This window comes from Myotis daubentonii, chromosome 12, assembly GCF_963259705.1.
Source record: "Myotis daubentonii chromosome 12, mMyoDau2.1, whole genome shotgun sequence".
Lineage (NCBI taxonomy): Eukaryota > Metazoa > Chordata > Mammalia > Chiroptera > Vespertilionidae > Myotis > Myotis daubentonii.
The window spans coordinates 10,374,600-10,402,038 of NC_081851.1; the positions used below are offsets into that span (position 1 = coordinate 10,374,600).

The following is a 27,439-nucleotide window of genomic DNA, read 5'->3' on the forward strand; positions in this document are numbered from 1 at the left end:
CACGCTAAGTGTAATACGCCAGTCAGAGAAAGACAAGTATCACATGATTGTACACATATGAGGAATCTACATAACAAAATAAACTGATGAACAGAGTGGATCCAGAGACATGGGAGCATGGAACAGAGTGGGGAATCTCAGAGAGAAGGCAGGGGAGGGTGGGTGGGTGGGAGGTAATCAACCAAAGCCCTTGTATACATGTATGCATAACCCGTGGACACAGACCATAGGTTGCTGAAGGTCTGGGGCTGAGGGCGCAGCGGGCTGGATGGGGTCAATGGGGGGAAAAGGGGGACATATGTATTACTTTCAACAATAAATAATTATGTTTTTAAAAAAATCTCATAGCTGTTAGAGTGGCCATTATCAACAAGACAAACAATAACAAGTATTGAAGAGGTTGTGGAAAAAGGGAACCCTCATTCACTGCTAGTGGGAATGTAGACTGATAAAGCACTATGGAAAGCAGTCTGACGATTCCTCAAAAAATTGAAAATAGAGCTACCATAAGACCCAGCAATTCCTCTCCTGGGTATATACTACTCAAAAGTCAAAGTCATGTATTCGCAAAGAAATATGCATCCCTGTATTCATTGAAGCATTATGTTCATTGTTTTCATGCCTTGCCACCCATGGAAACAACCAAAGTGTCCTGAGATAGAGGACTGGATAAAGAACATGTGGTACATATTCACTATGGAATACTACTCAGCCATAAGAAAGGATGGAATAGCCCTGGCTGGTTTGGCTCAGTGGATAGAGCGTCAACCTGCGGACTGAAGGGTCCTGGGTTCAATTCCAGTCAAGGGCACATGCCCGGGTTGTGGGCTCCATCCTCCATAGGGAGCGTGCAGGAGACAGCCAATCAATGATTCTCTCTCATCATTGGTGTTTCTATCTCTCTCTCCCTCTCCCTTCCTCTCTCTGAAATTAATAAAAATATTTTTTTAAAAAAAGGAAGAAAGGACGAAATAGTGTCATTTGCAACATGGATGGACCTTGAGAACATTATGCTAAGTGAAATAAGTCAGTCAGAAAAAGCTAAGAACCATATGATTTCACTCGTATGTGGGATATAAAACTGAAACTCGTGAACACAAACAGAGGAGTGGTGGTTGCCAGAGGGAAGCGGGTGGGGGAGGAAGGGAGTTCTAATATATGGTAACAGAAAAAGATTTGACTTTGGATGGTGAGCACACAGTGCAATATACAATGGGGCCTTGACTTATGAGTTTAATTCATTCCGTGACGGAGCTCTTAACTCAAATTACTCATATGTCAAATAAAAAAGTGAACGAATGAGACACATGATGTTGTGGCATTCACTGTGATGTTCGCTGCGCCAACTAGCCGTGGGGTATCTGAAGCTGGCTCGTAACCCGAATTTTAGCTCGCAACTCAAAGCAAAAAATTGGCCGAGAGACGGCTCGTACCTCAAAAAACTCGTTAGTCGGGACACTCATAAGTCAAGGCCCCACTGTACAGATCTTGAAACGTAGAAACATATATGAACATGTTGATCAATGTCACCCCAATACATTTAATTTTTTAAAAAAGAAATGAGCTCTCTCTCCAGGGAGTGAGGAGTCATCGCCCTCCCACTATATCAATGTGTTCAGCAACCAGGAAAACTGGGTGTCCAGTTGTTATCAGTCTTTCATTAGGTAGGCATGGTCACGTTATTGAGCTCAACCTTCAGCCCCATTTCCTCCCTAGAAGGCTGATAACTGGAAGTCTCAACCCTCTAATCATATGGTTGGTCCTCCTGATGACCAGCCCCCATCCTGACAATATCCAGGGCCACCATAAGTGGTGCCATTAGCAGAACAATTTCTATCAGAAATTCTAAGAGGTTGTAAAGAGCTGTGTCAGAAGCATGTGAATGAAAACAGTAATAACTGAAACTCCTGGACAGATTAAATAGCAACATAAACTCAGCAAAAGAAAGACTTTGTATACCAGAAGGAAAACATGAAGAAGTTACCCAGAATGCACAGCTGAGAGACGGAACATTGGAGGGGTTAGGAGACCAGCGAATAATGTGAGAACTCCTCTCAGAGAAAGGAGAAGGAAGAAAATGAAAGAATGAGAGAGAAGGAAAATTTGATGACTTAACGGTTGAGAATTTCTAGAAATTGTGGGAAAACTAGCTTCCTCTGCTCCAGAAAGCCGAACTAATGCCAAGTAGGATGTTTAAAAAGACATCTATATCTCAGCATCACATAGAGAAATTCCAAATCACCATCTAGAGAGGGAGGTAAAAAAAAGGAAAGATGACACACAAAGGAATTCCATAGATGCATTGCTGATTTCTAAATTACAATCAAGCCAGGAGACAGTGTACTGATATCTTCAAAGTGCTACAACTGTTGGCCTAGAAAGGACTAGAATGAAGAAGAGAATGGTGACTGAGGCCATCGAAATACAGTGGCAATGGGAATGAAACTATGGATTTTTAAAAAGAAACTTAGAAGTGCCATCAGTTGGATTGTGTGTTAAGGAATGGATAACTTTCACTCACAGTTCTAAGGTTTTCATGCTGATTGCCTGAATTACAGTATTGACATTGTCAGAAATTGTAAGTCAAGAGGATGGATTGGAGGAAATGAGGATGAATTTGGGGATTTTGTGGTTGTCACTACTGTTGTTTCTGATTATAAATGTAAAACACGATCTGGATAATGTATGAGTACTCATTTTAATGATCTCTGTAAGTTTCTGTAGGTTGAAATAGTTCATAATAGTTCTCACAGCCCTGGCTGGTTTGCTCAGTGGATAGAGCATTGACCCTTGGACTGACTGTAGGGGCCCCAGGTTGGATTCCGATTGTGGGCCCGATCCCCAGTAGGGGGTGTGCGAGAGGCAGCCAATTGATGTTTTTCTCTCATCAATGTTTCTAACTCTCTATTCCTCTCTTTTCCTCTCTTAAACATCAGTAAAATATATTTTTTTAAAAAATAGTTCTCACAAATAAAGTGACACACTGGGATGTAGAATACAGCAGAGGGACTATAGTCAACAATATTGTAATTACTCTGCAGTTGTCATGGGTACTAGACTTACCAGGGCAATCACTCCCTAAGTTATATAAATGTCTAATCACTATGTTGTACACCTAAGACTAATATAATATTGTGTGTCAACTAATTGAAAAATAAAAATTATTAAAAAATAAGGACAATGCTGCAATGAAAACGTAAAATAAAATAGTAACACATGTCCATGTAAAAAAAAAATTAAGAAATTATCAAAATACATCAAAGAAAATTTTAACCTCTCATGACTAAAGGGTTAACTACTGTTGAAACTGCGGTTTGGGATTTCAAGCGCCTCTGTGTTTTGATGCCAGCAGAGCACGCAGGCAGTGTGAGGCAAGCGAAATGCTGGATAATCTTTGATGGTTGGCTGAGCCCTTCTTTAATCGTTGATTGAGATGTTTGCACCTCGTGCAGGAGTGGAAAAGCGTGCGATGATGTTTGGGGCACGCGCCCCCGTGCCGTGAGCCTACTGCAGGGAACTGGGAGGCGCAGGCAAATGTTAGTCCTGAGCGCGCGAACCTCGTTTCCTTGGGAACCACCGGTGGAGGGGGAAGCCTGCTACCTGCCAGGCAATTAGTCCGGGGATCTGTGAGATGACAGTTTATTTTGTAGCGCTTCCTTATCAGTCAGGAGGGAAATGTGTGACATGCAGAGATTTCTCAGCAGTTTGGGTTGTGAGTTAGTTCATAAGCAACAGGAAGGCAAGTTCAAACTGCCTCGCACAAAAGCCATAATGATTTGCTCTCCCAGCGGAGGGTCTTGATGTTAGGACACTGGCGGGAGGAAGAGGCTGGCCTCCAGCCTGGCTCCCGCGAAGGAGAGCCGACTGTGGCTGCGTCTGCTCATCCTCAAGGGGCACCCACCGTTCCTCCGCATTCTGCCCTGGAAATTCATGTCCGTGGTACAGGGTGGGAAGTAGATCTTTCATGGTAACCGGACGGGTTTGGGAAAGCTTTGAACAAGAACAATAAAAATAATCACAGCATCATGTGATTAACGTGTTAAGTAAACAAGGCACGTGGCCCGCCAGCCTCGAGTTTGACATGCTTGCCTATCGGCCTGCGGACTGAAGGGTCCCAGGTTCGATTCTAGTCAAGGGCACATGCCTGGGTTTCGGGCTCTATCCCCAGTGTGGGGCTTACAGGAGGCAGCTGATCAATGATTCTCTCTCATCATTGATATTTCTATCTCTCTCTCTCCCTCTCCCTTCCTCTCTGAAATCAATGAAAATATATTTTAAAATAATAATAATAATCCCAACAACTGCGGCCACTTATGGAGTCCTGTGTGCCAGGCAGTGTGCTACACACACCACCACCTCATTCAGTCATCGCACAGGCCAGACAGTGGCACTGCCTCCAGCACCAGCACCTAACAGGAAGCAGGGAGGGTCATCAACAAAACGAAAAGACAACCCACCGAATGGGAGAAGATATTCACCAATGACACATTCAATAAGGAGTTACTATCCAAAGTGCATTAAGTTGAACTCATACAACTTAACACCAACACACACACACACACACACACACACACACACACACACACACACACATCCAATTAAAAAATGGGCAGCCCTGGCCAGTTTGGCTCAGTGGATACAGTGTCGGCCTGTGGACCAAAGGATCCCAGGTTTGATTCCAGTCAAGGGCACATACCCTGATTGTAGGCTTCTCCCCAGCTTGAGCCTCATCAGGGCTTGTGCAGGAGGCAACCGATCTATGTGTTTCTCTCACATCGATGTTTATCTCATCTCTCCCTCTCTCTTCCACTCTGCCTAAAAACCAATGAAAAAATACCCTCTCCTGAGGATTAACTACCAAAAAACAAACAAAAAGGGCAGAGGAACTAAATATACATTTCTCTCAAGAGCACATACAGACGGTCAATAAACATGTGAAAAGATGCTCAACATCACTGATCATCAGAGAAATGCAAATTAAAACCACAGAGATACCACCTCAACCCGTCAGAATGGCTACCATCAACAAATCAACAAACAAGTGCTGGTGAGGATGTAGAGAAAGGGACCCCTAGTGCACTGTTGGTGGCAATGCAAACCAGTGCAGCCACTATGGCAAACAGTATGGAGGTCGCTCTAAAAATTAGAAATGGGACCGCCTTGCCCTAGCCAGGGTGGGGAACGTCCAGCCTGCAGGCCGCTTGAGGCCCACAAAATAATTTGGCCTGGCCCTGACAAGACATTAGGGGTGAGTTAATTAAATGTCTGACCAAATATAGCAGGCTAATTTTTAAATCGATCATTTTTTATGGCCCCTGAATGATGTTATAAATATTCAAATGGCCTAGACCCTAAAAAAGTTCCTCACCCCCGCCGGTTTTCTCAGTGGTTAGAGTGTCAGCCCTTGGACTGAAGGGTCTTGGGTTCAATTCTGGTTGAGGGCATGTACTTCAGTTGCAGGTTTGATCCCCTATCTCAGCCAGGTCGCTTGCAAGAGGCAACCAGTCAATGTGTTTCTCTCACATCAATGTTTCTCTCTGTCTCTCCCTGTTTCTTCCACTTTCTTTAAAAACCAATGGGGGAACTATATCTTTGGGTAAGGATTAACATAAATAAATAAATAAATAAATAAATAAATAAATAAATAAATAAATAAATAAATAAAAATGGAACCGCTTTGTAACCCAGTGATTCCACATCTGGGTAGTTATCTGAAGAAACTCAAAACACCAATTCAAAAAACTATATGCACCCCTATGTTCATTGCAGCGTTATTTACAATAGCCAAGATATGGAAGGAACCCAAGTGCCCATCAATAGAGTAGTGGATAAAAAAGCTTTGGTACATTTACACAATGGAATACTACCCAGCCATAAAAATGAAGGAAATCTTTACAACAGCATGGATGAACATAGACAATATTATGCTAGTGAAATAAATCAGACAGCGACAAATGCTGTATGATTTCACCTCCATGTGGAATCTTAAAAAAGACAAAAAACAGACCATAGATATGGAGAATAAGCTGATGGTTGCCAGAGAGGTGAGATGTGTGTGTGTGTGTGTTGGGGGGGGGGGGGAGGGAGGTAAAAATAAATACATACATACATAAATATATTTTTAATGGAAGCTTTGAAGAATATGTAACCTAGAAGTTCTATTTATGAGCATATCATATATATTCTACTTTATGTATATTACTAGAGGCCCAGTGCACAAAAATTTGTGCACTCGGGGGCGGGGGCTCCCTCAACCCTGCCTGTGCCCTCTCGCAGTCTGGGACCCCTCAGGTGATGACCACCTGCTGGCTTAGGCCCACTCCCTGGGGGATTGGGCCTAATCTGGCAGTCAGACATCCTCTGGCAGCCCGGGAGCCCTCGGGGGATGTCCACTTGCCAGCGGGGAGCAGGCCTAAGCTGCAGTCAGACATCCTTAGCACTGCTGAGGAGGTGGGAGAGGCTCCCACCACCACCGCTGTACTGGAGGCTGTCAGCCTGGCTTGTGGCTGAGCAGAGCTCCCCCTGTGGGAGCGCACTGACCACCAAGGGGCAGCTCTTGCATTGAGCATCTGCCCCCTGGTGGTCAATGTGTGTCATAGTGACCAGTCATTCCCAGTCGTTCTGCTGTTAGGATCAATTTGCATATTACACTTTTATTATATAGGAGTGCCTGGCCAGCCTGGATGAGGGGCTGATGGCTGTTTACAGGCTGGCCACAGCCCCTTCAGTGTGGGGGTCCCCACTGGGGTGCCTGGCCAGCCTGGGTGAGGGGCTGAGGGCCATTTGCAGACTGGTCACAGCCCACCTGGCCAGTCTGGTTGAGGGGCTGAGTCACGTTTTCAGGCTGGCTAAGCCCTCCCAGTGGGGAATCTCACCCCATGAGGGTGTAGCCAGCCTGGGTGAGGGGTTGATGGCTGTTTGCAGACTGGCCACAACCCCTAGCCACCCAAGCTCCCAGTGAAGGCTGGCTGGAAGCCGGTATCTGGGATTTATTTGTCTTCTATAATTGAAACTTTGTTGCCATGAGTGGAGTCCTCAGCTGGCTCAGGGCTGGCAGGAAGCTTGGCTTCCTCCATCGCCCAGGCAACCAAGCCTCCTGCTTGCTCCAGCTCTGTGGCTGCCGACCGCCATCTTGGTTGGGTTAACACAACTAAATTAACCCAATTTGCATATAGTTTCTCTGATTGTCAGGTGGGCGTGGCTTAGGGCATAGCGAAGGTATGGTCAATTAGCATCTTTGTCTTTTGTTAGTGTAGATGATGTTTTTTCATCTTTAGAGACCTTTTTGGCTGGGGAGAGACTGCCAATTCTTAGAGGCAGCAAAGAGCCCAGCCAGGAGCTGCCCCTCATGTGCAGAATAACAGGCCCAAGCCAGACCCCCTCTCTCTGACCTTACACCCCAGCCGGCAACATCCCTGTGCCTCGTCCATCCCAGGGCCAGGTTCCAGGCAACCGGAGACCATCCCTTGAGCACAGAGCCATTACAGACAGGAGCAAGGGGAAGGCTGGAGCTGCCCAGGGAGGACCAGACGGGGCAGGGTGAACATCGCAAGGTTGGCTACTTTGAATAATTCCACCTACGCTCAAATTCTGCTCTGCCCTCAACTAACTGAGCCTGTCCTATATAATAAAACCCTAATATGCAAATTGACTGAACAGCAGAGCAACTGGTGGAATGACCAGTCACTATGATGCACATTGACCACCATGGGGCAGTTGCTCAATGCAGGAGCTGCCCCCAGCCCACAGGTCCCAACCTGCAGCAGTGGCAGGGGCAGGGCCAGTGAGTGGGTGGCACCAGGCCAGCCAAGGCGGGTGCCAGTGGGTGCTGGGGTCCTACCCCAGCAGGTCCAGGGATCCCCAAAGGTGTGGACGGAGTCGGCGAAGAAGGAATGACATGGAGACAGCGTTCAGTTGATCAGCAGCCTAGCCAGGATCTCTAGCCAAGTTCTGGTCATGATCTCCAGCAAAGTTCTGGTCAGGATCTCCAGCGAAGTTCTGGTTAGGATCTCCAGCCAGGTTCTGTGTCCATGTTCTCTTGCTAGGTTCTCCAGCCAGGTTCTCCAGGTTCTCCAGCCAGGTTCTGTAGCCATGTCCCCTCGCTAGGTTCTCCAGCCAGGTTCTGTCTGAGATCTCTAGCCAGATTCGGTCACCAGGTTCTAGTCAGGTTCTCTTGCCATATTTCTGTAGTCAGGTTCAGTCCAGGATCTTTTGCCATGTTCTCTCCAGCGAAGTTCTTCTGTCTGTAGGTTCTGTGTAGGTTCTGTCTTCTGAATTCTGTCTGTTGTTGTCTTGTTGCATCTGTATTTATACCAGTTGATTCCAATCCTATCAATCTCTATTCCAAAGGTTAGGGCGTTTCTTATCTCCATTCCAGGGAGTAAAGATTATGTAGCTTAAGCATGATTGTTCGTAGTTAAAATGATTAATTACCCGCCTGGCACTTAGTTAAGAGGTTTTATTCCCTCCCTAACTTCAGGGGAAAATCCCTACCTGGGGATTCAACCTTTCTCGGAGAGGTGACCTTGGTTAAAACACAGCGCCAAGAAGGTGAGCAAACATATTAAGAACAGTATGCTATATATGCCAGGTCCCTTGAGACAGCAAGGATGGACCGGCTCCCGGCAAGTGGGGGCTCCCCGATCACCCCTGATCACCGGCCAGGCCTAGGGACCCTACCCATGCACGAATTTCATGCACTGGGCCTCTAGTCAGATATATTTTTTTCTTTATGTATATTATGATGTTTTCATAACTTAAAATGGCCTTAAGTACATGATAAGCTAGTGGATAATGACTATTATCCACAGTGCTTTGTGTTCTGTGATGAGATGATAAGTCAGGGGTGGCCTCCAGAGGAGACAGAGGAGCAGTTCAGGAAAACAAAGTTTATTGTTCTCACAGCTTCCAGGGACAGGAGGCGGGGCACACATGAAGGGCCCCTGGGGGACACAGCAGGGTGGTCAGGAAGACAGGAGCAGGGGGAGTCCTGGGCTGCCCGGAAGGACCAGGGGGGGCAGGGTGAACATCCCAAGGTTGTTAGTTTGAATAAAAAAAAAAATATATATATATATATATATATATATATATATATATTTTTTAAAAATGTATACATTGAATGTTTTTATTTTATTGATTGATTGATTTTATTTTTATTATATTTTTATTGATTTCAGAGAGGAAGGGAGAGGGAGAGCGAGATAGAAACATCACTGATGAGAGAGAATCATTGATTGGCTGCCTTTTGCACTCGCCCTACTGGGGACTGAGCCTGAGGCCCAGAAATCAAACCATGGCCTCCTGGTTCATAGGTCAATGCTCAACCACTGAGCCATGCCGGTCGAGCTATTTATTGATTGGAGAGAGAGAAGAGAGAGAGAGAGAGAGAGAGAGAGAGAGAGAGAGAGAGAGAGAGAGAGAGATGTTGCTTTGTTGTTCCACTTGTTTATCCACTCATTGGTTGATTGTTGTATGTGTCCTGACTGGGATCAAACCTGCAACCTTGGTGTATGGGGACAGCACTCTAGCCAACTGGGTTACCCAGCCAGGGCTTGAACATTTTAAAAGTAAAGATGGCAAAATAAATGTCATTCCACATGCCAACTCTATGAATTAACAGTGGCTGGTGAGTCACGGAGACTGAATGATAATGTCTGCCAAGGTCTCTGAAGGGGAGGGTGGGAAAAATTGATGCCATAAATGCGCCATCCTTGGCCTAAGCCTAGTCGGAGGCCTCCAGCCACGCAGGTGGGTACAGTGCCTGTGTGCCGGAGTCTTTGTTGCTTTTAATGGGTGACTTTTGCAGCGGCTCTAGAAGCTGTCCCTGAGCTCAGAGAATGGCAGAGAGATTGTCAAACAGATCTTTGTGGACTTAGAAATGTACACTTTTAAAAACAGAACTTGAGTTACTTCAGTTCCGTCATTTTTGTGTGACTGACTGACGTTTTTATTTGTGTTTAAAATTTAAACAGCAGAGTGCAAGCTGAAAGGTGCAATATTTTGGTTTGATAAGTGAAAATTTTAGTCATGAAATATTCTGAATTTGAATAGCTTTGCCATGGAAATTTATTCTTGTTTTAATTGTTAGTTGTTTTTAAAACTAGACAGTGAATCAAGAAAACAATGGTTATTACTGAGCAACTCGTGTTGTTTAGGGGAGGAACAGTGAAAAAACGACCCGCTTGGATGTAAAACACGCTAGACACGACCCACAAAAGAAAAGCATTCCGCTGAGGTGGGAATGGTCCGGCCGGGAAGGAAGGCGACCGCGGACCCTGTGGGAGACCGTAGACCCTGCGGGAGACCGAGGACCCTGCGGGAGACCGAGGACCCTGCGGGAGACCGAGGACCCTGTGGGAGACCGTAGACCCTGCGGGAGACCGAGGACCCTGCGGGAGACCAGAGGAGACTTGCAGGATGGGGAAGGGTTGCTTGGCGTCAGGACCAAGGACAGGTCAGCCACGGCCAGAGGGAGGCGGGGAGGAGGAGGGGGAGTGTCTGCACAGATGCAGTTCGCGGTGGGTTGGGGGGCAGCCTGGGAGGCTCTGTTTCTTCCAGTTAAGCAGGAAGCCAGACGCCGGCGCAGGGAGGAGAGGGAGTGAAGGGGGTTTGGGAAGAGAGGAACCGGATCCAGGAGAGTGTGGCCGCGCGCCCCCTGGAGGCTGCGTCCGGCGCTTACAGTGAAGCCGCCGCTTTCCAGTTCTGGGGGAGGGGGGGTTGGGGGGGGTGGTCCCGTGCTTCCCTGGGCAAGTTCCTGATTCGCTGTGTTCACCTGTTGGATGGCGATGAGAACCCTGACTCCTGACTCTTTGCTGAGGATTAAATAATGTCAGTGAGCACCAACACAGGACCGGGCGCTTAGCTCACTCACATGAAGGCAGCCTTCCTTTTCCTCTGGGTGCCCACTGTGCTGCTCTGATGCTGCCTGGGAAACTAACCTTAGATTCGTTGCCTCTGGAAACAAAACCCGTCACTCATCCCTAGTTCCAAACTAAGGAGCCTTGTAGCCTGCTCCCTTCCCCAGCTCACCCCCCTCCGCACACACACACACACACACACACACACACACACACACACACACACACTGTGCCAGAGGCTGAGGCCCACGTCTGGGGAGAAAGGTCACCCCAGCCCAGCCTCTAATGCCCCACAGTGTCATGTGGTGGTTCCGGGAATGAGCTTGGGGCAGCTCTCCGCCCAGCTCAGCCACTTCCTAGCTGCATCCCTCAGGCACAGTGCTCACCAGGCTGGGCGGCACACTGCCCTCGCAGCGTTGATCACACCGTCTGCACAACGGGCTGACGAACAGGCCCCCTCAGCAGGATGGCTTGCAATGATCCCATGAAAAAACATTTGTGAGGAGCTTAGTTAGGGCTCAATAAGCAGTTTTCTAAACTTTAATTTTAAACGTGCCTTCACCCTCCATGCAGCAGGTCTCCGAGCTCTGCTCATCTGTGCCCACTGAACACTTATTTCCCCTCCCCGAGCCCCTGGCCATTCTACTTTGTGTTTCTTTGAGTTCGATTACTTTCGATTCTTCATATAAATGAAATCATATGGCCCTGGCCAGTGTGGCTGGGTTGGTTGGAGCATCACCCCATACAACAAAAGGTAGCGGGTTTGATTCCCAGTCAGGGAACATACCCAGGCTGCAGGTTCGATCCCCTGCCTGTGGGAGGCAACCGATAGATCTGTTTCTCACATTAATGTTTCTCTCTCTCTGTCTCTCCCTTCCTCTCTCTAAAATCAGTAATAAATAAATAAATAAATAACACTGTATGGTATTTGTTTTATTTGATTGGCTTATTTCACTTAACATAATGTCCTCTAGTTTCATCTATGCTACAGTATATGAGTAGCAGGATACAAAATTAATATCCAGAAATGGATGGCATTTTTATACACCAATAATAAATTCTCAGAAAGAGAAACTTAAAAAAGCAATCCCATTTACCATTGCAACAACAAAAAATCAGATACCTTGGAATAAATTTAACCAAGGAGGTAAAAGATCTGTACTTGGAAAACAATAGGGTATTGAAAAAAGAAATAGAGGAAGATAAAACAAAATGGAAGAATATACCATGTTCATGGATTAGTAGAATCAACATCATTAAAATGCCCATACTACCCAAAGCAATCTATAGATTCAATGCACTCCCCATTAAAATACCAATGGTATATTTCACAGATCTAGAACAAATACCCCCAAAATTTATATGGAACCAAAAAAGACCTTGAATAACCACAACAATCTTGAGAAAGAAGAACAAAGTTCTAGGAATCACAATACCAGATTTCAAGTTATACTACAAAGTCACTGTAATAAAAACAGCCTGGTGCTGACAAAAACAGGCATATAGACCAGTGGAACAGAACAGAGGAATCAGAAATAGGCCCAAGCCAACATGCTCAGTTAATATTTGACAAGGGGGCAAGAACATACAATGGAGTCAAGACAGTCTCTTCTACAAATCGTGTTGGGAAAATTGGACAGATACATGCAAAAACATGAAACTAGACCACCAACTTACACAAGAATAAACTGAAAATGGGTAAAAGATTTAAATGTAAGTCATGAAACCATAAAAATCCTAGAAGAAACCATAGGCAGCAAAATCTCAGACATCTCTTGTAGCAATATTTTTTCCAATTCATCTCCTAGGCAAAGGAAACAAAGGAAAATATAAACAAATGGGACTACATCAAAATAAAAAGCTTCTGCACAGCAAAAAACAAACAAACAAACGAAACCATCAACAAAATGAAAGAGAGCCCACTGCATGGAAGAATATATTTGCCAATGATACATCTGATAAGAGGTTAATTTCCAAAATATATAAAGAACTCATACAACTTAACAAAAGGAAGACAAACAATCCAATTATAAATGAGCAAGGGACCTAAATAGACACTTCTCCAAAGAAGGTATGCAAATGGCCAAGAGACACATGAAAAAAATGCTTAAAATCACTAATCATCAGAGAGATGCAAATAAAGATGACAATGATGTATCACCTCACACCTGTCAGAATGGGCACCATCAACAAATCAACAAATGACAAGTGCTGGCGAGGATGTGGAGAAAGGTAACCCTCATGCACTGCTGGTGGGAATGCAGACTGGTACAGACATTATGGAAAACTGTATGGAGTTTCCTCTAAAAGCTAAAAATGGAACTGCCATTTGATCTAGTGACCTCACTTCTTGGAATATATCCTAAGAATCCCAAAACACCAATCAGAAAGAATGTATGCATCCCTATGTTCATAGCAGCACTATTTACAAGAGCTAAGATCTGGAAACAGCCCAAGTGCCCATCAGTAGATGAGTGAATAAAAAAGCTGTGGTACATTTACACAATGGAACACTATGCAGCAGTAAAAAGAAGGATCTCTTACACTTTGAGACAGCATGGAGGGACCTGGAGAGTATCATGATAAGTGAAATAAGCCATTCACATATATGTGGAATCTAATGAACAAAATAAACTGACGAACAAAATAGATCCAGATACATGGAAGCAGGGAACAGACTGACAATTCTCAGAGGGAAGAGGGGAGTTGGGTGGAAAGAGAGTAACCAAATAACTTTATATGCATTCTAGAGGCCTGGTGCATGGATTTGTACACCGGTGGGGTCCCTTGGCCTGGCCTGCGGTGGTCAGTGGACCTCCGTGATGCCACAGCCCAGCCTTAGAGCCCGCTGTCAGTGTCGATCCTGCACAGCACAAAGTAGTGCATGAAGCAGCAGGTGGCCAGGGAGGAGCCTGAGCCCGGGCTGGGTGCCATGCTGCTCCTGCTCATCCTGGCCCTGCTGCGCCTGCCACCGCCACCCCCCGCTCTGCTGCAGCCTCGGTGCCCATGACTGCGCAGCTGCCGCTCATCATCGCAGCCTCGCTCCTCACAAGGTGCTGGAGAAGCGGTGGGGCTTGCGCCGTCAGCCCCAATGCTGGGACTGGGAGCCATGAGCCAGGCGCCCATTGGCCAGCTGAGGGGAGCTCCTGCTGTGGGAGCGCACTGACCACCAGGGGGCAGCTCCTGCATTGAGCCTCTGCCCCCTGGTGGTCAGTGCACATCATAGCTACTGAACAACTGGTAGACGGGTCACTTAGGCTGTTATATAGAGAGATATGCATAGCCCATGGGCACAGACAGTAGTGGGGTAGACCTGGGGGGTGCGGGTGTGGGATAGAGGGGGTTAATGGGTGGAGGGGACATCTGTAATACTTTCAACAATAAAGATAAATTTTTAAAAAGAATTCCTTTTTTTAAGGTCGAATGATGTCCCATTGTATGTAGATCACACATTTTGTTTATCCGTTCACCTATGGATGAACCTGGGGTGCTGCCACCCTTGACTATTGTGGATACTTCTCTGATGCACGGGGTGGGCAAATATCTCTGTGAGATCGTGCTTTCAATTCATTGGCTGTACACCTAGACGTGGACCAGCTGGAGCATGTGCAGTTCTGTCTGTAATGTTTTAAGGAAACGCCATCTTGCCTTCCACAGTGACCACACCATTTTCATTCCCACCAGCAGTGCCCAGTGTCCCAGTTTCCCCACGTCCACACGCAGGCTCCTGCTTTTTGTAGCCATCCTAATGGGGTGAGGGGATATCTCATCGTGGTGTGGTTTGCATTTCCCTGATGGTTAGTGATTCTGAGCCTGTTTTCAGAAGCTTGGGGGCCATTTGTGTCTCTTCTTTGGAGAAATGTCTATTCAAGTATTTTGCCCACTTTTCAATCTGGTTGTTTTTGTTGTTGCTGTTGTTGAGTTGTAGGAGTTCTTTATATATTCTGCATTTTAAACTCTTAACACATATATGATTTGCCAATGTTTTCTCCCACCCATAGGTTGCCTTTTCACTCTGTTGATTGTTTCCTTTGCTGTGCAAAAGGATTTAAGTTTGATGTTGTTCTAGTTGTCTGTCTTTGCTTTTGTTGCCTGTGCTGTTGGTGTCAGATCCAGGGAATCATCGCCAAATCTAAATCTAATATAATGCTTTCTCCTAAGCTTTTTTTTTTTTTTTTTAGAAGTTTTATGGTTTTGGGTCTTATGGTTAGGTGTTTAGGTAGTAGTAGTTGCTGTTATTATTACCACTATTTTATTAATGCTAGTCACCAAAGATTCCAGCCATTAATGTGGAAAGTTAAGAGCTTGCTGTCATGCATTTTAATCTAATAAATACCATGCTCACTCACATATAATTGTCTCTACTAACCTCAGTAGCAGGAACATAAAACACATAGAAAGGTGTGATCCCGTCTCCCATGTAAGGCCTAGCCCACAAGATAAAATGTTAGTCTTGTGTATTCACACCTCCATCTCGTTGCTCACGTGCAGGCTCCGCTCCTGCTGGGGTACAGCCGTCAGTTCCATGTGCAGCTGTGACTGATGCTCAACTTGCCTCGAGCTGGTTCCCTCCCTGGTCTGTCTGTGTGAAATGCAGGGGTGCCTCTCAGCACTGCAGCTCCAGGCCTCTCAGCACTGCAGCTCCAGGCTGAAATGCCAGGGCTCCGAAGAAGACATGCCAATTGCACACGTTACCAGTGCCGACCAAGCCTTGCCATCAGGACCGTTAACGGGCGAGAGGGCCGTCACTTCCGCTCAGTGTGTGAGGCTTTGTTTCTGTGAAGTCCTCAGATGGAAAACATTTCCTTTGCAGCTCAGAAGTCCCACTGCAAAGCCAGCCCTAGGCCCTTCCCTCTGCTGATTCCTGGAGCCTGTGAAGACCAGAGAGACCAGGGCAGCTTGGCTCCTGATTTTTGCAGGTGGAAATCTGGCCTGGTTCCCTCCCTGCCAGGCCCCAGTTTTAGGCTCACCCCTCCCTGTCCCCTTCATGGGCCTGGGCTCTTCTTTATCTGATGGAGATGCTCCTTACATCCTAGACGTGAATGCGTCTCAGGAAGGAGGCAGCCTTCTATCTGGATTAACTCCGCAGGCAAAGACTTCAGGAAGCTGTGCCTGGAGCGGGTGCTGAGGCGAGGCGGAGCCCCTGAGGCCCCACCTGGGCCTTCACACTGCCCAGTCTCCCCTGAATGCAGAGCCTGAGGGGGGCTAGCTTCTGGGAGCTTAGAGGCACTTCCTCCAGCAACAGTTCCTATGGGCCCGCGGGCGCTCGGTGTCCTCACAGGAGGCTGCCTGGCCCCTGGACAGAGCTGTGCCTTAACTGCCCATGAACTAGTTGGCCTCCGGCAGGAAACTGGGCAGGGCTTGCATTTATCGCAGGTGCCGGCAATCTGCTACACAGAAGACCCACAAGCCATCCATCAAACTCCGTCCTCTTATTTTACTTCTCTTCTCCTAGTTTATCTGTGTATTGTCTCTTTTTGAGTTAGGAAGGCAGGCCCTGCGTTGCTCACCGCTGAACCCCCAGTGTCTAGAGCAGTGGTTCTCAACCTTCTGGCCCTTGAAATACAGTTCCTCATGTTGTGACCCAACCATAAAATTATTGTTGTTGCTACTTCATAACTGTAATGTTGCTACTGTTATGAATCGTAATGTAAATATCTGATATGCAGGATGGTCTTAGGCGACCCCTGTGAAAGGGTCGTTCGACCGCCAAAGGGGTCGCGACCCACAGGTTGAGAACCTCTGGTCTAGAGAGTGTCTGGTAGTCAGGATTGTCACGTGAATGAATGGGTGAACACAGAGATGTGTGATCCAAATCTTTCAGTGCCAGCTTGCCATCTCCTAGCCTGGTGAGGGCACAAACATCTTTTTAGACTCTCACTACCCAGATGTTAGGCTAACTCCACCCCTCATTCTTCCCCACCACCCCATCAGCAAATACTCTAGTACAGCAGTTCTCAACCTGTGGGTCGCGACCCCTTTGGGGGTCGAACGACCCTTTCACAGGGGTCGCCTACGACCGTCGGAAAACACATATATAATTACATATTGTTTTTGTGATGAATCACTATGCTTTAATTATGTTCAATTTGTAACAATGAAATTGGGGGTCACCACAACATGAGGAACTGTATTAAAGGGTCGCGGCATTAGGAAGGTTGAGGACCACTGCTCTAGTAGATCTGAAATTATCAGACCTTATCTCACCTTAACCACCTTCTTCATACCTGGGTCAGGGGCGTGTCCTCACACCTACCCCGTATTAATTAGAGTTCTCCGAAGAAACAGAACCAATGGGATGGATAGATAGATGGTAGGTAGGTAGGTAGGTAGGTAGATAGATAGATAGATAGATAGATAGATAGAAAGATAGATGGTAGATAGATAGATAGATTTTAAGAAATCACCTCACAGCAGAGTGGCTGCTGGGAAGTCTGATGGTGGCAGGCTGAAGACCCAGAGAAGAGGTGCTGTTGCAGCTCCAGTCTGGAGGCAATCTGAAGGCAAATTGTTTCTTGCTCAGTCCTTTACTCTGAAGGCCTTCAGCTGATTGGATGAGGCTCACCAACATGACGGAGGGAGATCTGCTTCACTCAACATCCACTGAGTTAAATATTCATCTCATCTGGTAACACCTCCACAGAGACATGCGGAAGGACGGTTAACCGATATTTTGACAGTGTGGCCTAGTCAAGTTGGCACATAAAATTCACCGTCACCCACTGTGATGCGCTGGAGGGAAGGCCTTTTCGTTTATTTGACTCCCCTTGATGACATGCGCACCTTTCTCCAACCCTCACCCCAAAGTGCAAAGGCCAAGCCAGCCCCTCACTCTCCTGCTTTCACAAATGGCTTATAGAGGCTCTGGGGATCTGACCACCAGACTGTCTCTGAGCAAAGCAAGCCCCTCCTTTCACAGCCCCACGACTGTTCTGCACTGTTTTACACTGAGCGCTGGGCGAGACGCAGGGCCCCCTCGCTGGTTCATATGAGCGTTCTCAGGGGTGTCGGCTGGAATTGTTCCCACAGGCGGCGGGCGGCCCGGGCCCCCTGGGTCCAGCTGGCCGGCCTCCCCTCTGGCTTCCTCCAGGGCTCCCATCAGGCGAGGAAATGGGGAACGCCGTGCCCTGGGGCCTGGCATCAGAGGAGCCGAAGGCCTCGGCCACAGGGAGTCATAAGCAGTCACTGGCTTCCTTCCTCCCTCACCTCCCCACGCCGACTATCCCTGAAGAAAACTTTTCATTGCTGCGGGGATGCTTGCCGGGCACGGAGGCTCACAATAGACATAAAGGAAAAGGAAGAGCAGTGCATCCGGTGGTTTCCTGGCTGTAAAAGTCCCCTTTATCTCCTGAATGCTGGGCAGCCTCACTTTTCATGCTGCTGCGATGCTCTGACCCCCCGGAGCGGGGTTTGCGACAGTGGCTGATCCTGGTCCCTGCCTGCCGAGGGCTGAGAGGGCCCGCCTCTTCCCGAGAGGCCACTTGCAGACCTCTTCCTGTGAAGGGAACCGCTGCCCTCGTGTCCGTGGGCACCTGTACAGAGGGCCTCCACCGAGTCAGCCTTCATCCTTCCAGCACGCTGGGGCGCAGGTCCCACTGCCCCGCGCTGCAGGAGGGCGACGTGATGTGGGAAGACGGAGGGCCTTGACCAGGGCACCTAGGCCGCAGGCAGGCAGGACTCGGGACTGCGCTGGCCCCAAGCCCCGCTCTCCCCACAATGAGCAGGAGTGGAGACTGTCCCTCCGGCACCACGTGCTCCTCGTCCCTCTCTCTCAGACTCCTCGTCTCAGGGGCTCGAATGCTCTCCCCGCTGCCCAGCGCCATTTATATTGCAGAACGGAATGAGGAGTTAGTGTGAAGGGATGAACTGCCGAGGTATAAATAGCTGATGCTTACATGGATTCTTTCTCCTCTTGGGTAGGTGTGTTTGGAGCTTGGCTTAGGGAACTATACCATTGTCCCAAAATATTAAAGTCCTGCTTAAACCACACATGGAATTTTATGTGATATATAAAAATTTTATATAAAATGTAAGATTTTGCCCAACCGGCGTGGCTCAGTGGTTGAGCAACGCCCTATGAACCAGGAGGTCACAGTTTGATTCCCAGTCAGGGCACATGCCCGGGTTGCAGGCTCAATCCCTTGTGTGGGGTGTGCAGAAGGCACCCAATCAATTAATCTCTCTCATCATTGATATTTCTATCTCGCTTCCTCTCTGAAATCAATAAAACTATATTAAAAAATAAATAAATAAAATGTAAGATTTGCATGCTGGGAGTCACCTGCTGAAATCTAACATGGCAGCTGGAGGAGGTTTTGTTGACTTTTACTTGGGGCACAGGAGACTCTTCCTTCAGCCCAGCCTCACTCGGCAGCATGCTTCGCTCCTGAACTTGCTTGTGCGCCATTTTGGGGGAGATGCATCTTGCTGCAGGGATCAGGGAAATGTTATCGTTAAATTCAAGGCAATAATGTTGCCCTGTTTGTTTCTGTATGTCCACAGGCTCTCCCACATCAGAGGTGCTCAAGCAGCCCTTAAATCACCCTTAATGAATGGGCTCACTTGTTTGTTCATTCAACACATAGTCATTAAATACCTACAATATGTTGGACCTCTCCTATATGCTGGGGATACCGAGGTGAAAAGATGGATGTAATTCCCGCCACAATGGAGACAGGAGCAGGAAAGCAGACGCTGCACTGCAGTGTTGTGTGTGCTGCGATGGGGAAATCAGGATGTTGTGGGACACCTGTGGCAGGTGACCTATCCCTGCCTAGGGGTCAACGAAGGCTTCCATGAGGGAGGGACGTGCAAGCTGAGATCTGAAGAGTAAGAACTAGCCACGCAAGGCCGGGGGTGGGGCGGGCAGGACTGTGTGTGCGGGGCAAGCACAGAGCTCCAAGGAAGAGGAACAGCTTGTGCAAAGGGCTGGAGGGAGTGGAGAGCTGAGTGATTGAGATTCCACGTTACTGGAGAATGTTGAAGGTACGGGGAGGTCTGGAGTATTGGTCCAGGGCCAGGTCACAAAAGTTCTTGTCTATAGTTTTTTCAAACTTATCTTCACTACAACACACAGTAAGAAATACATCTTATGTCGTAAGTCAGGACAAGCCTACGTGTGTGATACAACAGCCACAAACAACACGCACCCTTACCGTGCACAAAGTACTCTAGTTCTAGTTTATTCTATTTTTTCCAGTGCTGGTTAAGACAACCTTTTACTGAGTCTCCACACACCCTTGTCGATCATTTTATGGAGCTGGGACTTTCCCCCCAAGATCAGTACAAAGCCATTGGTGGGCTTTAAGCTAACAGTGACCTGGTCCAGCTTCGTTCATGGAGCAACACTCGTGCTCCAGCAGAAGGTGGACATGGTGGGCGTGAGGAAGGGCACCTTAGGGCTGGTTGGCTGCTGTGACCTCGTGGAAAGATAAGGGCACCCCAAATATGGCATTGGCAGTATGGACAGAGAGCGGATTGCTTTTTGAGATTATTAAGACAGAAAATAGGTGATTGGTTGGCAGCATTGAGTGAGCAGGAGGGAGAAGGCAAGGGTGACTCCAGGATTGTGCTTTGGTAACTGGAAGGATGGTGGTGCTGAGTGCTGAGAAACAGAACAATGGAGGGAGACCCCACTGGGTGGAAGGTGCTGAGTTCCATCTGGGTGGCTGCATGTGAGACATTCAAAAATTGATGGTCTTCTGCGTATCATCTTTATCCCTTCATCCTGCTCCACAGGTGTATCCTCTCCTCTCTTGCATATGCCTTTGACCACTATCCTCAGGTCCTCCTTTGCTATTGGCTCTTCCCTATCAGTGTAGTCACATGCTCATTTCCTCACCAAAATACCCTCCCTTGGTATTTCCCCACCCAAATCTTCATGTGCCTTCCCTTCTCAATGCCATATCCTGCAGCCTCTACTCAGTCTTCTATTCACTCAATGTTTCATTCTGGTTTTAATTTTTAAGTTGCTCTTAAGTCCATGTACATAAGCATAATGAAAATGTTCTCATTATAAACATATTAAACATTCTAGATATAGTCAAAAGTCAAAGCTTCCTTATCTAGGTAGTAGGTTGATGATAGTTATCTGTCTTGAAACCATAGGCAATGTCTGTACCGATCAATGTGCTGTTGATGTCTGGAATTGGAGTATTCCATCTCCTCAAGTGAATTTCCCCCGTTTTAGTTCCCTTGTGTGTGTATGCATAGATATAGGGAAGTTGGAGAGGCTGCTATTGAAATATTTTGTCCCTAGGCTTGAAGTAGCAATAAATGAAAAGCTTATATAAATTTTAAAAATAAATAAATAGCTCAGCTGGTGTGGCTCAGTGGTTGAATGTCGATCCATGTACCAAGAGATCGCTGGTTCCATCCTCAGTCGAGGCACATGCCAAGTTGGGGGCTCCATTCCCAGTAGGGGGCAAGCAAGAGCCAGACAATCGATGTTTCTCTCTCTTTGATGTTTCTATCTCTCCCTTCCCCCCTCCCTTCCTCTCTCTCTAAAAGTCAATAAAAACATATTCTAGGCCGCTCCCTCGCCCTTCACGCAACGCACGCTTGTGGGGAACCTGGCGCTGAACCATTCGGAGAGACCTGCTTCTGGGTCGGGCTTCGTACGCAGCAGAGCAGCTCCCTCGCTGCGATCTGTTGACAGTCAGCCCCCAGCACATGGGTTTGTAAAATAAGAAAAGAAGAAAAAAGAAAAAGAAAAACATAGTCTATATATATAAAATCCCAGTGACCGTTAAGGCCGAATGACCAGGACGACCGGTCACTATGATGCGCACTGACCACCAGGGGGCAGACGCTCCACGCAGGAGCTGCCCCCTGGTGGTCAGTGCGCTCCCACAGCAGGAGGGCCGCTCAGCCAGAAGCCGAGCTCACTGCTGGCAAGAGCAGTGGCGGTGGCAGGAGCCTCTCCCACCTCCGCAGCAGCGCTAAGGAGTGGTGAGCCAAGTGGTAAGGAGTGAGCAGGCGGGTGGTTAGGAGCGAGGGGTCCCCGATTGTGAGAGGGCGCAGGCTGGGCTGAGGGACACTCAGGAAAGGTGGGCCAGATTGGGTTTGTGGAATTGGGGCTGGTCAGCATCTTGGGGGTGTTTGGAGCCTTGGATGAGAATAGATCGCTTAGGGAGGACGCGTGAGAAAAGTAGAGACGGACCCTGAGACAGCCACAGTCTCTAGAAGGACCTCTGTCTCCAAGTACGAGCCAAGTCATCATCTTCTGTGCATTCCCGACGTTGGGATGACATCACTCAGAGGAGGGTCCCACAGAACCGGTCTGTTGCTCTGGCTGCTAAACATCACCTAGGAAACCTGAGCTGGGCCTCCTCCCCCGGCTGCACGTGGGGCCCACGTGGAAGTGCTCCCAGGGCTGCGTCACCGGGGCTTGGCCATGCACCTCACATGGTTTCGGTGTTGGCGGCTTCCGAACTAAATGTGTTCCTCGTGCTGGGTAAGTCTTGTGCGGATGTTAGAAACCTGAACAGTGGAAGTATGTTGAAAATTATTAGAAGTTGGAAGGGCTGGTATTGAAATATTTTGTCCCAGGGTTTAAATTAGAAAGTTGGCTTTCTTGATAAGGAGCAGCATTAAATCCCAGCCCCTGGATTTAGCAGGGGGTTTGACGGCTGCCTGGGAAATGGCCTGAGAGAGCCGTTTCTGCCTGCCTCCCTCCCCTCCACCAGCTCAGCCTCTGTTTTCCCTTCCTGCCTATCATATCGATATATCTTGAGCTCAAAACAGAAATGGTATAAAATTGAGACCTACAGATAAAAGGGAAGTAATGACTTAAATTGACAATTTTTCTTATTAGAAAAAATAAATATATTACCTGCAGAATACTTAGAACACATAGATTAACAATAGGGGGGAAGGCAATAATTCGTCTATTCAATAACTGTTTACTGAGCATCTACTAAGTTCCAGAATCCATTGCAGGTGCTGTAGGTGAAACAGTGACCAAAGCCACCAGGGCCTCTGCTCTCTGGTTTGCTGGTGGTAAGAAAGGGGGTGATTAGACGCTCTCAGCCACATGGTTGTTAATATGGTAGATGTGATGGATGGGAAGGGCCCGCTGAGAAGGTGACTTTTGAAGAAAGACTCTCGGGAAGTAAGGAAAGGAGGCAAGAGGATAGATCGGAAAAATATTCTGGACAGAGAAAAAGGCAGGTGCATAGGCCCGAGTCAGGAGCATGGCCCATTTTCTGGCGGCACAACTAGAGAATCAGTGTGGAGAACAGTGAGAGGGAGGAGGCAGTAAGGGGGAGATGGTGACATAGAGGGACAAACCATGTTGGTCTTTCTAGATTAAATATCAAGTTTGGCTTCCACTCTCATTTCTGAGTGAGCTTGGAGCCAGGGAGAAACCGAAGCACAAGAGTGACTTGATCTGGCTTGCATTTTTCCAGGAGGCCCCTAGCTGCTGCACAGAGAGCGGGAGGAGGGGGGGCGGGGGGGGGGCGGAAGGGAAGATTAGAGGCAGGGAGATGAGCGGAGATTGCCAAAGAGCACCCTTGCGAACGGCCTTGTTTTTAATGTATGCATTAACAGGAAGGACGGACTCTCCAGACTTCTCCTCCACCTGCATTTGTCACTGACAGATTCTTGCTGAAGGTGGGTGGGGTGATCAGATACCACTTGGGTGCTGGTGGAGAATGAGGGGCTCGGCCAGATATGAAGGGTGCTCAGACATCGAGGGAGGGTTCCAGTTAAACTGACTTAGCAGGGCTCTTGCTACAGCTGGAGTTTACAAGGAAGTGCACGGTAACCGAGGGGAAGGCTGGGAGCCTGGCTGCGGTTCGGGCAAGCAGAGCATCTTGGTCAGAACTAAGACACATGTGCTTTTATGTGCTCACGTCTCTGAAATAGGATGCATCTTACAGCCACGGCTGTCGCCTGGTGGTTGCCATGTACATGCCATTACATGTGTATGTGTGGAGGGGCGAGTGGGGTCGGTCACAGTGGTTCATGCTGTCATCACTGCGATTTACAGTTAAGTAATGAGCTCGCTGTTACTACACTGTTTAAATTGTTTTCAAAAGGATGACAGCCTAATTCTGCACCGAATTAGAAAGTTGCTGGTGTGCACACGAAGACGGACAAAAACAGCACAGTGGGGTGCCCATTTCATATTGGAAAAGCACAAATTTGGCATTCAGGAATAACTTCAATCCACATTTTCTTGCAACAGAAACTAAATGAGTCACGGGAGTTAGGAAAGGAAGAATCCCACACACTGTTTTGTGTTTTCCTGGAAAAAAAAAAAGTTTATTGTTCTTACAGCTCCTAGGACAGGGGGCGGGCACACATGAAGGGCCCCTGGGGGACACAGCAGGTGGTCAGGGAGACAGGAGCAGCGAGAGGCCTGGGCTGCCCGGAAGGACCAGGGGGGGAGGGGGGGGTGAACATTGCAAGGTTGCTAGTTTGAATAATTCCAATGGCTCTGTGCTCAAGGGCTGGTCTCTGGTCACCTGGAACCTGGTCGAGGCACAGGGATGTGCCGGCCGGGGTGTAAGGCCAGAGAGAGGGGGTCTGGCTAGGGCCTGTTAATCTGCACGTGGTGAGCGGCTCCTGGCTGGGCCCTTTGCTGCCTCTAAGAATCGGCAGTCTCTCCCTGGCCAGGAAGGTATATATATATATATATATATATTCAGAGAGGAAGGGAGAGGGAGAGATAGAAACATCAATGATGAGTGAGAATCATTGATTGGCTGCCTCCTGCATGCCCCCTACTGGGGATCGAGGCCGCAACCCGGGCATGTGCCCTGACCAGGAATTGAACCCATGATCTTCTGGTTCACAGGTCGATGTTCAACCACTGAGCTAAGCTGGCCGGGCCAGGAAGCTTTTTTTAATACGTCAGAACATCATAATAGATAGCAAATTAACAATACAGAGGTGGGCAAAAGTAGGTTTACAGTTGTAATACAATAAGTAATACAATAAATAATAATATAGCCCTGGCCAGTGTGGCTCAGTGGGTTGGAGCATCATCCCATACACCAAAAGGTCTTGAGTTTGATTCCCAGTCAGGGCGCATACTTAGGTTGCAGGTTGGATCCCTGGTTGGGGCAAGTATAGGATCAATATTTCTCTCTCTCTTTCTATCTCTCTCTCTCTCTCTCTCTCTCTCTCCTCTCTCTCTCCCCCTTCCCCTTCCTTTAATATCAATGAGCATGTCCTAGGGTGAGGATTAAATAATAATAATAATACAAGAATAAACTCTGTTTCATGTACTCACACTGCGCACCTACTTTTGCCAACCCCTGTATTTACAGTACACAGATGATGCTGTGTTGTGTTTTGTTACCAAGAAACATGCAAAAAAAATTCCCCCCATACATCAACGTATAAAAGTGTACAATTGCCTGCTACCTCCGAATGCATGGCCGCCTGGGAGAAGTCACGGGCATGTGCTGCTGCCAGGACGCCGTGTTGGGCTGACTGGGAGCATGCTTTCCTGGGTAGCGGGTGTAAAGTAATGAAGCATCTTAAAATCAGTGGCCCTTGGAGTCCATGAAAGACAAAATGTGTATGTTTCACATCTTGTTCTCATTTAGTTTTTAAGCCTAAAGAGACAATATTAGTATTGTATGCCCATTTCACAGACAACATAGCTGAGGCTCATCAATATAAATACTGTGAGCAACTGACAGAGGGCCAAGCAGGGAGACCAATGCGGAGTCTGCCCGACCCTGAGGGCCACCCCGTAGACGCCCACCCTGCCACCGTGTCCCCCCCCCCGCCCCCCGACGTGGACCCCAGAGGCTTTGCATATCTATCCAACACGTCACGCAAGCAGGAACATGTTCAGTTAGGTGTTTGCTGTTACAGGCAGTCAATCCGTGAGGAATAAATGTCACCGTAGTCACTGTATTTGTGCACAAACTCGTTTGCTGTATAGGCGGCTTGTGTCTGCGTAACAGTGAAGACAGCTGTGTGCAGACTGGCCGTTCGGGATCGGCCGAGACAGTGCTCGATCCAGAGCGCACAAGTTGACAAACACTATTTTGATGTTTTAATAACTTTTTAAAAAGTCACCAAGAATTCAATGAGCACTTCTCTCATCTGAAGACTAAGACACTAGTTTCACTTTGATATACAACTCAAAGAAGTTACTTGACAGGAACTTACTTCCCTCTTAGATTTTGTTTTTCATTTTACGGACCAAAGTAAACTCTCCCATGGTCGTTTCTCTTCTGGAAGACCCTCTTACTCCCTGTGGACGGGCAAGGTCATTGACCAACTGGCTCATTTCCGTTTGTGGCTTGAATGCCATGGCTGTGCCAGAGAGCGGTGGGCCCCAACACTGCTAAAAGGTCTTCTCGCCTTCAAATTCTGAAGGTGTGCTTCCTGCCAGCTGGAGCGCTCCACGCTCTGTCTAGAAGAATCCCAAAAGTCCGACTTGAGGGAACTTAAAAGGATGAGCCAGGTGCCAACTTCCAGCTTTTCTATGCACATACTCTGTTGCCTCATGGGAGCTGAAAGGCACAGATCATGAAATGTTTTGCAAAGCCTTAAACTGCCATGCATGTAAAATTAAATTTGCTCAGAAGCAAAACCCTTAAGACAGCAGCCCCAGGGACCCACCTTCCCACAGTTGGCTCAGACTGCTCCCCAAACCTAACACATGGGGTGATCAGGACTCGCCCACCCCTCCCCTTGCCTGGTGCCTTGTGCTCTGCAAGGTGCTTTTCTAAATTTTCATCCTCTCAACAACCTTGTGAGGTGGGTACTAAAGAATCTGAGGCTAAACAGTGGGGACCTCCCCGGGTTACAGGCTATAAACAGAGCCCGGACCATGGTTAGATCTCAACCCAAGCCTTGGAGTTTGCCTTATGGCTCAAGTCCCCATGGCCTCCCATATGTCCTGGGGCCATGATGACTTCATGTCAGCTGGTGGGCATGTGGTGGCGGCATGTGAGTACATTAAGCTGTGCTCTCTCTGCTCAACAGTACTCACTGACCCCGACTCACGAGTCTCAGCACGGGCCTGGCCGGAGGACTGAAAGATTTTCACCTGTAATAGGAAAGAGCCCTTTCAACGCCACTTTCTGCTTGTTCCATGGACCAGGGGCTGCCAGCCCTCAGGCCCCCCCTTAGAGGTGGCGCATTCTTGGGGAGTATTGAGAACTCTTTTCTGGAAAATGAACTAAAACCGCTATTAAAAATTCAATCAGTTGCCTACAAACAGAAATGAGGGTCTTCCTTGGATGACAGAAATGTTCTGTGAATTGTGGTGACAGTTGCACAACATTGTAAATTGACTAAAAAATCATTGAATTGTAACCTTACGATGGGAAAATCTTATGATATGTAAATTATGTCCCAATAAAGCTGTTAAAAACATTAAAACATCCAAAATAATTATAACTGAATGCATAGCTATGCCTGTCTTCCTTCTATTACAAATGAAAATGCTGACTTTTACCAGACGTGGGTGTTCGTTGTGTTTTGTTTGTTTTCAGACTAGGGACACAAAATGTTAGAAAAATTGCAGAAGGTACAAAGAAGTTTACAGTGGTTTTTAGAAAGCCGAGCAGAGCGGGGAGCCTGCGCGTGATTTGGAGAAGGAAGGGGTT

The 27,439-nt window shown here is 47.6% G+C and overlaps 2 protein-coding genes across 2 annotated transcripts in view; one reads left to right on the plus strand and one right to left on the minus strand.

Moving 5' to 3' along the window:
* Positions 1-3,966, minus strand: part of LOC132213853 (small ubiquitin-related modifier 2-like) — a 32,997-nt gene extending 29,031 nt beyond the window's left edge. Inside the window, exon 1 of the mRNA XM_059660756.1 lies at positions 3,902-3,966. Within this exon, the coding sequence (XP_059516739.1) occupies positions 3,902-3,966 (65 nt within the window). The remainder of the gene's footprint in view (positions 1-3,901) is intronic.
* GPR45 (G protein-coupled receptor 45) overlaps positions 1-27,439 on the plus strand; it is a 93,852-nt gene that overhangs the window by 53,240 nt on the left and 13,173 nt on the right. The window lies entirely within an intron of this gene.